The sequence below is a fragment of the Aedes albopictus genome, chromosome 3, assembly GCF_035046485.1.
Source record: "Aedes albopictus strain Foshan chromosome 3, AalbF5, whole genome shotgun sequence".
Taxonomy (NCBI): Eukaryota; Metazoa; Arthropoda; class Insecta; order Diptera; family Culicidae; genus Aedes; species Aedes albopictus.
This window is the reverse complement of record NC_085138.1, coordinates 119,192,309-119,205,357: the sequence shown is the minus strand read 5'-3', so window position 1 is coordinate 119,205,357 and position 13,049 is coordinate 119,192,309. Positions and strand designations below refer to the sequence as shown.

Here is a 13,049-nt window from a genome sequence, read left to right as displayed (position 1 = left end):
TCACTATGCTCACTATAGACTGTTTCAGAAATTATAAATACACTAACGGTTAAATGCCATTTCAATTTAAGTACAATATCCAAAAAAGTTTCTTCTAGCATTTATAGTAAACATGCTAACGAAACAAATAATACTAATTTTGTTGTTGTTTCTGGTAAAAGTTAAAAAAATAGGGCTCTGTAAACAAGATGATTTAAATTTGAAGTTGCACAAAGTGGTCAAAAAATGTAGCATAGTGGAAAAGAAAAAAATCTCACAGATAAAATATTTAATTTCCAAACACAATAAAAATGGCTGTATCGATAATAAAAGATATTTCTCGATTGGTAAGGGTAATTTTTACGGGAATATTTGATCAAGAACCACCATCACGGGCCTTCTCAATACATTTTTTATTGTTTCAAATTTCTCAACAACACCAGTAGCAACAAACGTTAAGCAAACGAATATCTTAATTACTGTTTACTGCATTCGTTTTTATGGTATGACAAGCTTTGCTATCTGAAGGATCGAATGAGCTGAAAAAATAAGTTATCTAAACAAATATGCGTTCAGGATAGCTAAGAAACTGTGTGGTAGTTCGTATGTTCCGTAGAAAACTTTAAAAAATAAGAAACTTGATCTCCGAAAATATGTTGTGGAAATGCCATTATCGATTTTTTCCAAATTTTGATCAAGGAGTTCTTTAGACAACTTGCTAAGAAATCGAATGTGATAAAAATTTAGATAATTTTTGGTATTTAGTGTTAAATAATGTTGAAATCATTAAAAAACACCTTTGTGCAAATGCAAATTTGAAAAATTAAGTTATTTGTTAGAGAACTCGACTGTTCTTCAAAATATCAAGACAGTTGAAAGGAAATAGAAAAATATGGAGTACAATATGCTATACTTTGAAAGAAATTGGTAAAAATCTTTAGAACAGTTCATTCAAATTAATAAACAAAGTGTATTTATAATTTCTGAAACAGTCTATACGTTCTTGTTTTCAACGGCCAATAAAATATAATCTAAAATATGCTGAAAAAAACATTATCGAAGACCGCAAAGTGATCTGTCAATTCAATGATGGCTTTGATAAAATGCTTGCTTTTCTTAACAAATATCAGGATTCATATCAGGAACACTTTGACTAACGTCGACGGAAAAATCGTGAGAACATATACGACGAGAAAGGCACTATCACCACTAGGTGGATTAATTTGGGTTTTTTATATATAGCAGTATAACGAAATCCACATTATCAACCTACTGAATAGAGTAATAAATCGATAAATCATAAGGGATTTGAAGCTGTCCATTAATGGATTAATTATTCACGCCCATAATGAATTCTAATTTACGACATTCGGGTAGCATGGGTCCTAGTGCAATAAATCTCACATATAGAACGTCGTACCTATTTCAATATATTATTATACTGTCAACAAACTAACAATGTTCGCTGTGCACAACTTCACGAGCGCGCCACAACAAATACAACGGCACAAAGAAAACTTCTCTCCGCAAACAACTAACCAGCATCGTACGCTACGTGCGTTAAATTTACCTTGCGTCAGCACAGGAACCACTCGTTGGATCCATCTCCATACTCGAAGCTCGCCCGCCAAACCCCACCGACCACACCTTCCAGCAAACTAGCTCTCGAAGTCGCCTATCACTTCCGGTTTGCGATCAAACACTCCGGATAACGGACGCTCAATACGCGCGTGTTATTATCCTTTTGACACTCGAATACCGCCGGGAATGCTGAATGCTGCTGCTGTTGATGCTTGTCGCGGAAATATCTTATGTTTTATTCATGAGCCTCGGCACTCGTTAGCGGCAATAATCGATATATTGACTTTTGACTGTTGAACTGTGGGTGCAAATTTACGTTCCGCTATTTTAAAGTGGGTCAACAGCATCCAACCTGATGCGGGTGAAATGCATGGGTGTTTAACATTATACTTTTTCACACTGCACTGCTGACACGATTGTCATGGACATTTCCTCCGAATAGCCACCACCACCCACGGCACTAAAACGCGGAAAAACACTCCACTTAAGGCGCACTAATCTCCAAACTTGATTCCGCCAGCTCTAAGCCGGTCCCATGCTTTTACTATCCACCAACGAATCATTAATAATTCAAACACATTCCATTCACAAATCCGTCCGCGGTCAACGACGTTGAACTCTCCGCACTGTGTCACACATTAAAATTGCATTAAGCTGCCAACTTCTCGGCAAGGCAGCAACGACGACGACAACAACGACTATGGCCGAACGACGTAGATCGACTCGTCGTAACCATGACTTGTCAATGGGAGAACCTCACCAACCAGCCCTCCAGCGCAGCGACGGCATCTCGACAAAACGCGCGAGTACACTATAGGAAAAGCGAGAAAATCCAACCGAATCATGTGATTCTTCACACCGTACTGAATGCTGGTACGTTCTGGGTGTTTTCATAACGAGGCGTTACAGTTTTCCACGCGCGCGTTCGTGGAAAGCTTCTGCTCGGAGAATAGGAGAAGCCGGTTACATCAAAACAAGGAATTGCTGCACATTGTCCGATTACGAAACTCGGAGAGAAACTCAGTGCGGTGAGCTTATGGTCTCTCTGTATCACCCACTGAGAACCTTGTCGCTCACAATCGAAAGCTCACTAGGCTGGATTGAAGCTTATCGGTTGGGTGTAGGCAAGTTCGTAAAGTAGCCTCGGGGCACAGTTGCATCATACTCATGCAGCTAATCTGTTATAGGTTAATGGGTTTGACCTGATTAGTATGTGGAAAAATTTGGAAAATGAATGGATACTGAGACCTTTCGATGACGAATAAATACAGGGAGTTGTTCATGAAAACTGCCAACAATAAATATTTGCTGAATTACTCCTAAAATTCAGCCTGTCGCTTATTACGAAATTTGAACTAGTCGGTGTCATAACACACTAATAAGTGCAATCAATTGCCTTATTCTGCAGTATCATCCAGGACTGAGTCTGATTCTCGACAAACTGCACTTCCTATTCAAGAACATTCAAGATCATTTATATTCGTATATCGTGTTTAAAATACGATAATACTTTTAGCCCAAGGAAGTCAAGAACATTTTCATTGTGACAAAATTATTACTGAACCGATCGGGAATCGAACCCGCTACCCTTGGCATGATATTGATGAATATTCACGTGTTTATCGCTTCAGCGACATTTTAACTGTTAATAGAAAGATGTTGAGATATCCAAAATATATAGCCAACTATACAAATATGGTGTCCGGCAATTTGGCCGACTGCCGTTTGACCGAATGCCGTTTGGCCGAATGAGTCATTTGGCTCAATGCCGTTTGGCTGAATGGGTCGTTTGGCGAATGGCGTTTATCAAAATGAATTCAGAGAATATTTTCAACATTATAGCTGCTATTATGATCATCAGAAATAAATACTAATTTTGATCAAACGCAAATCTTTCTAGTTTTACCATTCAGGGATAAGTTGGTGCTGAAACTGCCGATATTTTCTCCTTCTTTGAATAATATACTGTTCTTTTGAGTTATATTGATGTAGCGAACAGTGACATGATCACTTGACCTCATTATTAATTTTTCGGCCAAATAATGTTCGGCCTAATGACATTCTGCAAAATGACCCGGAACCCTACCCTCTGCCCAGCAACTCACCTTAGTGCTTGATTGAAAATGAAAAATACGACCAGTAATTAGCGCCAGCAACCACTACGCAGTAACACGCAAATGAAGCAACGAAACACTGAACCAACTGCGACCGCTGTTTCTCATCGGTCGTTTGGCTTGTGAAGCAAACTGACTGGTGATCATTCATGCTCACTTTCTACAGTGAATGTGAAGATGCTCAAAACTTGTAAAAATAATCACTTTGTTGGTATGGTAATGTTGTACGTGACTATTATGATCAATTTAATTTGAGCTTATGTCATTTGCACTGTATCTATCTATCTATCTATATACACATACATACACATACACATTCTACGGGCCCCGTATCATCAATACCAATTTTTCAAAGTTGAGTTATGGCATATTTGACATTTTTATCACATTCTACATTACTTTTGTCATCCAAAAATGTATTCGAGATGATATTAGTGTGACAATAAATATAAATTGAATAACGATTAAGATTAACATTAAAATCGTGATTTTAAGTCTTTTAGGCACACTTTTCATCCAAACTATCGTATTTTAAACACCAACACACTGATTTTTCAAAACTCTTCCATCATGTGTAGATAAATGTATGTAGATTTTTTAGCATAAAAAGATTTTTAATCGAAAGACTTTACAACTCTGAAATATGGCTGATCATAGTATGGGTTTTTATTGCGTTGTAACGTCACGAAAAATCAGATTCTTATTTTATTTTGATACAATTTTGCTGTATTTTTGTACAGTCTGCCACCTTACGGTGTTGGCCACACTTATTTGTTGCGTTATTATGTTTAAGTGCTTTAGTTTTGTGCGGTAAAAATTCGATTTTTTTTCTTTACCACCCTCAAAGTAAACACAGTTAATATTACCTGAAATTAGTGCGTATGTGGGGACGAATTCAAAGGGATTTATTCGCGAGTGCATCGTTCATAACAAAACAAGAATCGGGTTGGTGATTGTGGCAATTTGTTTACCAAGACAAAATTCCTAACATATCTTTCCTTCCCATATCCAAAATCCTAGTGATTTCTTGTAGTAACGCAGAGAATTCCTCGGTTATTGGCCTAAGCGAGAATCACGTCATCACTTCCTTCCCTATCCTCAATTGACCTGCATTCGGACGCGGCCGGCGCTGGTATTGCTTATTGAAAAGTATTGGGATATCAGCATTTACACAATGAGGAGAGCTAGTCCCAAGCATCATCTGTTGGTTCTTTGTGTAAATGCAGATGTCCTTGCAATAACAGAGGAGCAACCGCGGGCGGTCAATCATGCTCATGCTCATGCTCATGTAACGTCACGAAAAATCAACATTTTTAAATTTTATTCAAATACGGAAAACGTTACGAATATGAAATTTTGTATGCTCTTTATACTCGAAAAGATCTTTCGAATGAGACTAAAAAAAAGAAAATCGGTTCACGAAAGCCTGAGTTTCACCTGGTTGAAGTTTGCGTTGTAACGTCACGAAAAAAAGTTTTGTGGAAAAGACCAATTCTTTCTGGACGGCTTCTGAATTGGACAAACGTAGTTCTATATTCAAAACAGTTTCGTTCTCGTTGTGTATGAGCTCTTTTTCGAGATATCGTTTATAAATTGCGTACCATTGCCGGTTAATAAACTACGTAGACTTTTGAAGGACGGGGAGATGGTGTTTGGCCAAAATCTACGATGCAATTGTACAGCGATATTGAAAAATTTTTTTAATCGTAAACTAATACCACTCAAACCGAAAATTTCTGTGATATAAGTGGCCAACAGACGAAACACTGACGAAATTACAAAGTTATTAAGTTGGTCAAAGACTTACAGTTGATGGATAATTTGATTTAAAGTTCCACCAATAGGCGGCGCTAGAGAACTTACAAATTTTAAATTTCATACATCTCAGGATCCCTTTTACATAGAAATACGATTTCTTCGGCAAAGTTGTTTGGTAAGTAATGGACTTGCAGTTGATTTACCAATAGATGCGAGATTTTGCCACTAGAAGACGTTGGTTTCCATTTTGCAAAAGCAAAAAGTATTCTACAAGCTGCAGCTTTTTTCACTTTGGACATATAGTATTCAAATCAAATTGTAATTAATTCACTTATTCCTTAGATATAAGAGTTAATAGAACACATTCAAAAATATGATTCTGCTTAAAGCGCTCCATCTTTGTGTAGAGCTAACCAATCAAGTCCAAAATTGTAGAAATTACAGATAGCAAGATGAGGAACTATCAGTCAAAATTTGAGAATTTTTGATATATTTTATAAAAAGTTACGGCTTGTTGAATGTGTTTTGGGTAATTAATAAAATTGGCATGCTTTTGAAAATTGCAACTACCACCACTGTGTGGCAGAAATTAATACCATACGGCTATTAAACTGAAAAACTAGTGATCTACCAAACAACTTTAATGAAGCAACCATCTTTCCAATTATTCACGATCCTGAGATAAGTAAAACTAAAAATGTGTATGCCCTCTAGCGCCTCCTAATGGAAGGATTTGAAATCATACGGCCCATCAATTGAAAGTTCTTGACCAGTCAAACAATTTTGTCGAATTTTAGGATCTTGAAATATATGGGATGGATATTACGTCAGTGTTGCATCTATTTTTGATATAACAAGAATCACCAATAAACAGACGTAACACCTACGAAATTGAAACTCATATGTATCTCGGGACTCTAATTACTTAGACTTTAGACTTTTAGAATGTTGATGTCTGTGGAAAAGTTGTTTATCTTGTCCAGAATTTTCAGTTTAAAAGCCGTTTGGTTCAAGTTTCTAACTGACTAGTGGTAGTTGAAATTTTGAAAAATAATGCACTTTATATTTATTCAAAAAATATTCAACATGTCTTAACTTCTTATAAAGTGCCCAAAGACTTTGCCAAAAAATAGTTTCTCAACTAATCAAAATTTGTTGAAAACTTTTTGAGAAATTCTAAACTATTGTAAACTTTTAATAAGCGTCGCCCAGTGTGTCTGAATCTCACATCCAATAGTAAATCAGCTGTAAGTTTTTGACTTATCAAACAATTTTGCCAAAGACACTAACTCTCTAAGTAATTATGACTCTGACATATATAGGATGGATTTTTTTTTGCCAGAATTAAGTCTATTTGTCTCTGGAATCACAGAAATTTATGCCCCTAAGTGGTATGCAGATCCTCAGGTATGTCTTTGGTTCAATAACTGCTCGCACATCTTAAAGCGTTTTTAATTGAATCTATGACATTGCATAAATTACACTAGTTTACAAAATAAAACGAAAGTCGTGAACTTCTGTCAACGACCAAAATTTTTGTAGCATAATTCAGCGCTGATTTCGAAACAGTGCTTCAAAAAATTTAAAGTAGAACAGTTTTTGAGTTTTAGCTCAATTTCGAGTTTTACAACTTTTTAAAATATGGAATTTATTAAAATTCTAATATCTTGCGTTTTGTTCAACCAATTTTAAATCTTTTTCCATAAATTAAAAGCTGAATATAATACCATTCGATCATCTGAATACAGGTTTTGCGTCAGATTGATGAAATTCAAGATATTGACGAGCTTTGGGGACGAACTCCTTAAATTTTAGCAAAATTTACAAAAATATTTGAAGAAATGCATTTTTTTCAATGAGAAAAAAAAACAATTTAAAAATTCTTTCTCAACGTTTATTTACCATATCATATGTAGGCGAGTTACAGTAAAAAATTTAGCTCAATCGGAGCATTGATTACGGAGAATGAGATGTTTGAAGTGAGCGACATTGCTTAAAAATAGAACAAAAATCGATTTCAAATCATAAACCTTGTATGGAATGTCGAAAAAAATTCCGCTCTACTGTAATTTTTTTTCCTTCGCATTTTCGAATTCAGGGCATGATTCTAGAACAAAAACGATCATCAACTTACCGAGTTCAAAAATGCTGTAAACTAGTGTTATTGAAAAAATGTTTAATTCGACGGCGTGATTAGTTTTATGCTGCAAAATCTAAATATCTGGCGGTGCGAAGTATTGAATATCAACGGTTTAGACTTTGGAACAATATAAGATGAATATGGGTGTTACTAGGCCGAAGATGGGTACCATTAACCTTCATGAAGGAGTTTTCATACTGCTGATAGCAATAATTTGGCCCTCCGAGCCATTTATCACAAAACGGGTTTTTAATAGAATAAAGATGCTCTTGGAGCAGTAAAAATAATGCAATAATATATTCACAAATTCGGGCAATTTTGTCTGATTATTCTGATTAAAAAATGATGTGAATTTTCGTGAAGTTACAACGCGAGCAGAACCCTGTTTGAAACTGAACGGGCGTTGTAACGTCACGAAATGTAAAAGTCGATTATCCAAAAACCATTCCGAAATGTAAATGTTTTATTTCACTGCATTGAAGAACAAACCAATAAATTTCAATGGTGGGAGAAATTTTCAGTTTAAAATAAAAATCCGAGCAAATTTTTCAAGATGTTGGTTGCGCGGTAGAGGGGGTCGAATTCTAGCGCGTTGTAATGTCACGCTACAAATACGCATTTTAAACAAGTTTTTCTAATGAAAACTAAATGTTAAACAGGTCAAACATATCGGAAATTTTACAAGGAATCTGAATATGATAAAATATTTTGAGGTTTACAGTCGTTTTTTATGAATTAAAGTGCAAAATCTGACTACGAATGCGTAGAAACGTTGTATTGTCACGGTAGAATGTGCCTTATCTCGACGGCGTGAGAGTTATATGCTGAAAAAATTAAATATCTGGCGATGCAAAATAATGGATCTCAGCGCGCTAGTCTTTGGAACAAAACTAGAAGAATATGGGTGATACTAAACCAAAGATGGGTGCCGGTGTCATTAACCTTCATGAAGGAGTACAGTGACCCCACAATTTATGAATCGGCAAAAATGACCACAGTTTATGGATCACTCCATTTGATCAACATGGTGATTCATAAATAGTGTACAAAAATTAAGGTGATTCATCGGTGTGGGGTCACTGTATTCATACTATTGATAGCAATAACTTGGCCCTCCGAGCCATTTATCACAAAACGGATTTTCAATAGAATAAAGTTCCCCTTGAAGCAGTGAAGATGAAGATGCATTGATATATTCACAAATTCGGGAAAATTTGGCTGATTATTCTGGTTCTAACATGATGTGCATTTTCGTGGCGTTACAACGCGAGCAGAACCCTGTCTGAAAATGAACGGGCGTTGTAACGTCACGAAATGTAAAAGTCGATTATTCAAAAACAAATTCGAAATTTAAATGTTTTATTCCATTGAATTAAAGAACAAACCAATAAATTTCAATGGTGGAAAAAAAATCAGAATATCATAAAAATCCGAGCAGATTTTTTAAGATGTTGGTAGCGCGTTAGAGGGGGTCGGATTCTAGCGCGTTGTAACGTCACGCTACAAATACGCATTTTGAATACGTTTTTCTAATGAAAACTAAATGTTCAATAGGTCAAATATATCAGAAATTTTACAAGGAATCCGAATATGAAAAAATATTTCGCGGTTTACGCTCGTTTTTATGAGTTACAGAGGAAAATCTGACTACGAATGCGTCAAAACGTTGTAACGTCACGGTAGAATGTGTCATATATATAAAAATGAACTTCTGTCTGTCTGTCTGTATGTCTGTCTGTCTGTCTGTTTGTCTGTCTGTCTGTCTGACCGCTATGGATTCGAAAACTACTGGACCGATCGGTGTGGAATTTTGTATATGGATATTTTTGGGGCCGGGGGAGGTTCTTAGCTTGGTGCGGGACCTCTCCGGTCTCTGGAATGGGAGGCTTCCATACAGATGACTTCGCCGGGGACGTCCCTATGGAGCTGCATGTCAAAAAATACAGTAGGCAGGCAAGACAGGACAGTACGACGTTTGCCGTGGACTAATCACCTTGGACGACCGAGAGAGGAAAGCTCCCTTGCGTTTGGAGCCTTCGGCCCGTGCTAATAGACCTCCGATGAGGACTCACGGTCAATTACATGAGGTTAAGCGTGGAAAACATTTCCGGTTCCGCGGGCCGAGCCGTGAGCTGGATGGAGACCTATTGAAAGGTAAAAAAAGGTCGGTACATTTTAAGGTGATTCGAAGTGTGGCTTCGTTATATATTCACCTTAAAAACATTCTCCAGCTATAGTGCAAGGTGCGAAAGCTTATAAAATTTCCTTTCAGCTACCTCTGGGACGGATAAAAGATTCTCGACATCGTCGCTGCTGAGACCAAGTGTTCATTATCGTCAAGAAAATCGCAAGTGCTACCAACGCGATACGAACCATGCAGAGATGCAGGGCTTCCCGTTCTTCGATGAACCAATGTACACCAACCAAACACTCCTGCCCACCACACAAACAAAAACGACAGTGACGTGATTGCCAAACCGAAAGGGGCATTCAAGGAACGGCCAGGTGTCCGGATACCCAAGCCGGTCCACCAGGACGACAAGAAATCTTTCGCAAAATTCCGAAGCTGGTGAAGCGGCCAGTAACTCTGTCACGACCGAGCAGCTGCCCAATCAGATCTCCTGACCATCTTGCTGGAGGACACCTACGAGACAATGTTGTCCATGTTGGTCAATCAGTTTTTGGCTTCAAGGTGGTCTGACTGGTACCCAGTCGGCATGATATTATGTTCGTGCAGGCTCTACAGGGCTTCATGATAATGCCGAAAAACGCAATAAACGACTGTCAAAATCAGTAAGAATACATTTTTTTTTTGGAAATTTTTCCGGACTTCAAAAATAGTTTTTCCGACTTTTCCAAACGATTTTCCACAACAGTGGAAAGTTTTGTAGAAAACAATTTAAAAAAGGTAGTTCTATCGCATTACACTGTTACACTGTTTGAACTTCTTTTTAGTAAAAAAATGAGGATGTTTGCGAAGACCAGAAATGTTTCTATGGACCTGGGTGAAGGTAAAAGCTCTCATACAGTACAGATAAAACAAGACTCATAACTCAACAATTAATTAAGTAAATAAAACAAAATTTGGCATGTAAAGAGTTCTGAAGGCAAGAAACTTTTCAAAAGTTGAGGGTCTGTCACCCCTTCTTCATCTGGGAGCCACCATCCTAATGAAACAGAATGCAGAGAATGTCTGCATAATATGTACAAAACAAACTAAATTTGGCATGTGGACATTTTTGAAGGCATGAATTGTGAGTCCTTCCAGAGGGTGGAAGGGGTTTTCATACAAATGAAATAGATATTTTTATGCATAACTAGAAAAAAGTGTATACGGCCGACGGTTATTAGGCCGAAGTTCCTAGAGCACGAATGGACATCAGGCAGAATATTCATTGAATCCACAAATGGAATGATCACCATGCCCTCTTTGTCACACAGGTTGTACTACCTGATGCTTTAAATGCCCACTCCATCAAAGATGTTTCCTTCTTTTAGTAATTGGCAGTTCTTTCAAGTCACACTGTTACATTTTATTCACGGACCAACTGCTAAAATTTACAACATACCTAAATGTTTCCTTCTATTTATCGAAGGTTTTTCCTTCGAGTGGCACTGTTGTATAGTTTATGGCAGTTGAAATGTAAACTCTATGGTCGATTTGTCCCTTTAAGTTATATTGATATAGAGTTGGTTAGCAATCAAACCACCGAACTGAATTCTTTATCTGACATTTTACCTTCTTTTAAAATAGGCAGTTGCAGTGTTATGAAAGAGTGGGCCTTCACATAAAAAATCAATCAAAGATAAAAAATAATAATTAAACACGAACTATGTGTTTCTCAGGTAAGAAGCATGTTCTAATGGAAGTATGAACTTCTACTTAGTCCAGAATATTTGATAATGAAAACGATTTACCAAATGGAAAATAACGTGCCTCAGGAGCCGGTCTTCCAATGTATATACAGATGATGTATTTACATACCCTTTGGAGCCATATAACTAATTGATGAATGAAATGATCAGCAAGGTTTTTAAACGATTCAATTTTTCCTCATGGTGGCTATGTTCATATGTAGAACATGTTGAGAAAATTGACAAAAACATTAGAAAAACTGTGGAGTAGTGCAGAAAACAAAATAAATAAGGGCAACGAAATAAACCAAGTATATGCATTGCCGTATACGCCGGCGAAGAGAAAGATTCAGAGAGCCACCACGCTGCTGAACCGTCGTTCCTCACTCTCACATAAACATTTGATTACTCATGCAACCATGTGCTTTTGAAGCATGTTAGCCAATGAAGGCATATAGCTACCGCTTTGAGCTGAAAAGCACCGGTTAAAGAGGTACAAATTTTGCTTCGTCTCGGAAAAACGCTTCATTTTTCAAGCACTGACTATAATGCCTTCCTCCGCGTGACACCGACCGGGCTGCGAAAAATCTTAGGAAAGATCGGTAACTAACCCCGATGGGAACTTTAATCGTAGTCTGACAGGAAAGAGCGACTAATCGAGCCCGAATTCCAAATAACTTACCAGGGAAGGGCTCTAAGTTCAACTGTGCACTATGGTCCTCCAGAAAGTAAGGGGTTAAGTAGTGTCCAGCATCGCGAGCCAAAAGTAAAAAAAAAACATTGTAACGGAAGATCAGCAACACAGTAATACGAACGGAGACCAAAGGTAATGACCACAGCAAACATCAAGAACTTGCAATTGGAAACACGATATGTAGAACTGCCGATATCTTAACTCCATTGGGAGCACTATCATATTCGCCGATTTACTTAAGGACCGCGCGTTCGGCACCGTAGCGCTGCAGGAGGTGTGTTGGACGTGATCCATGATGCGAACATTTGGAGGTTACATACCATATCATCTTCCAGAGCTGCAGCAGCACACGTGAACTGGGATATGCAGAGTCGCGTGATCGGTTGGTGGCCGATCGACGAAAGAATGTGCAGGTTGAGGATGAAGGGCCGATTCTTAAACATCAGCATAATAAACGTGCACAGCACACACTCCGGAAGCACTGATGGTGACAAGGAAGCATTTTACGCGCAGCTCGAACACGAGTACGATCACTGTCAAAGCCACGACGTCAAGATCATCATAGGAGATTTAAACGCTCAGGTAGGCCAGGAGGAGGAATTCAGACCGACGATTGGTCATTTCAGCGCCCACCAGCAGACGAACGAAAACGGCCTACGACTCATTGATTTCACCGCCTCCAAAAATATGGCCATACGCTGCACCTTTTTCCCCTCCCTTATCGTTATACCTGGAGACCACCACAGCAGACAGAATCTCAAATCGACCACGTTCTGATTGACGGACGGCACTTCTACAACCGAGCGACTGAAACAACCGGATGTCGCCTCAGCATACGCGCAGAATTTCGAGGTCGCGTTGCCAGACGACGAGGGCGAGCTCGATGAGGCCCCTCTAGAGGACTGCTGGAGTACAGTGTAAGCAGCCA

General features: G+C 38.1%; 1 protein-coding gene and 1 pseudogene across 5 annotated transcripts in view; one reads left to right on the top strand and one right to left on the bottom strand.

Annotated features, from left to right (window-relative positions):
- LOC115263581 (GTPase-activating Rap/Ran-GAP domain-like protein 3) overlaps positions 1-13,049 on the bottom strand; it is a 598,953-nt gene that overhangs the window by 356,961 nt on the left and 228,943 nt on the right. The window contains exon 1 of one of the 5 annotated variants that reach the window (XM_029866832.2): positions 1,550-2,406. The exons of the other annotated variants lie outside the window; for them this stretch is intronic. Within the exon in view, the coding sequence (XP_029722692.2) occupies positions 1,550-1,590 (41 nt within the window). The 5' untranslated portion in view covers positions 1,591-2,406. Of the gene's footprint in view, positions 1-1,549; positions 2,407-13,049 lie in introns of those variants that run through there. 5 annotated transcript variants of the gene reach the window in all.
- LOC134284234 (U1 small nuclear ribonucleoprotein A-like) lies at positions 2,295-10,369 on the top strand (annotated as a pseudogene).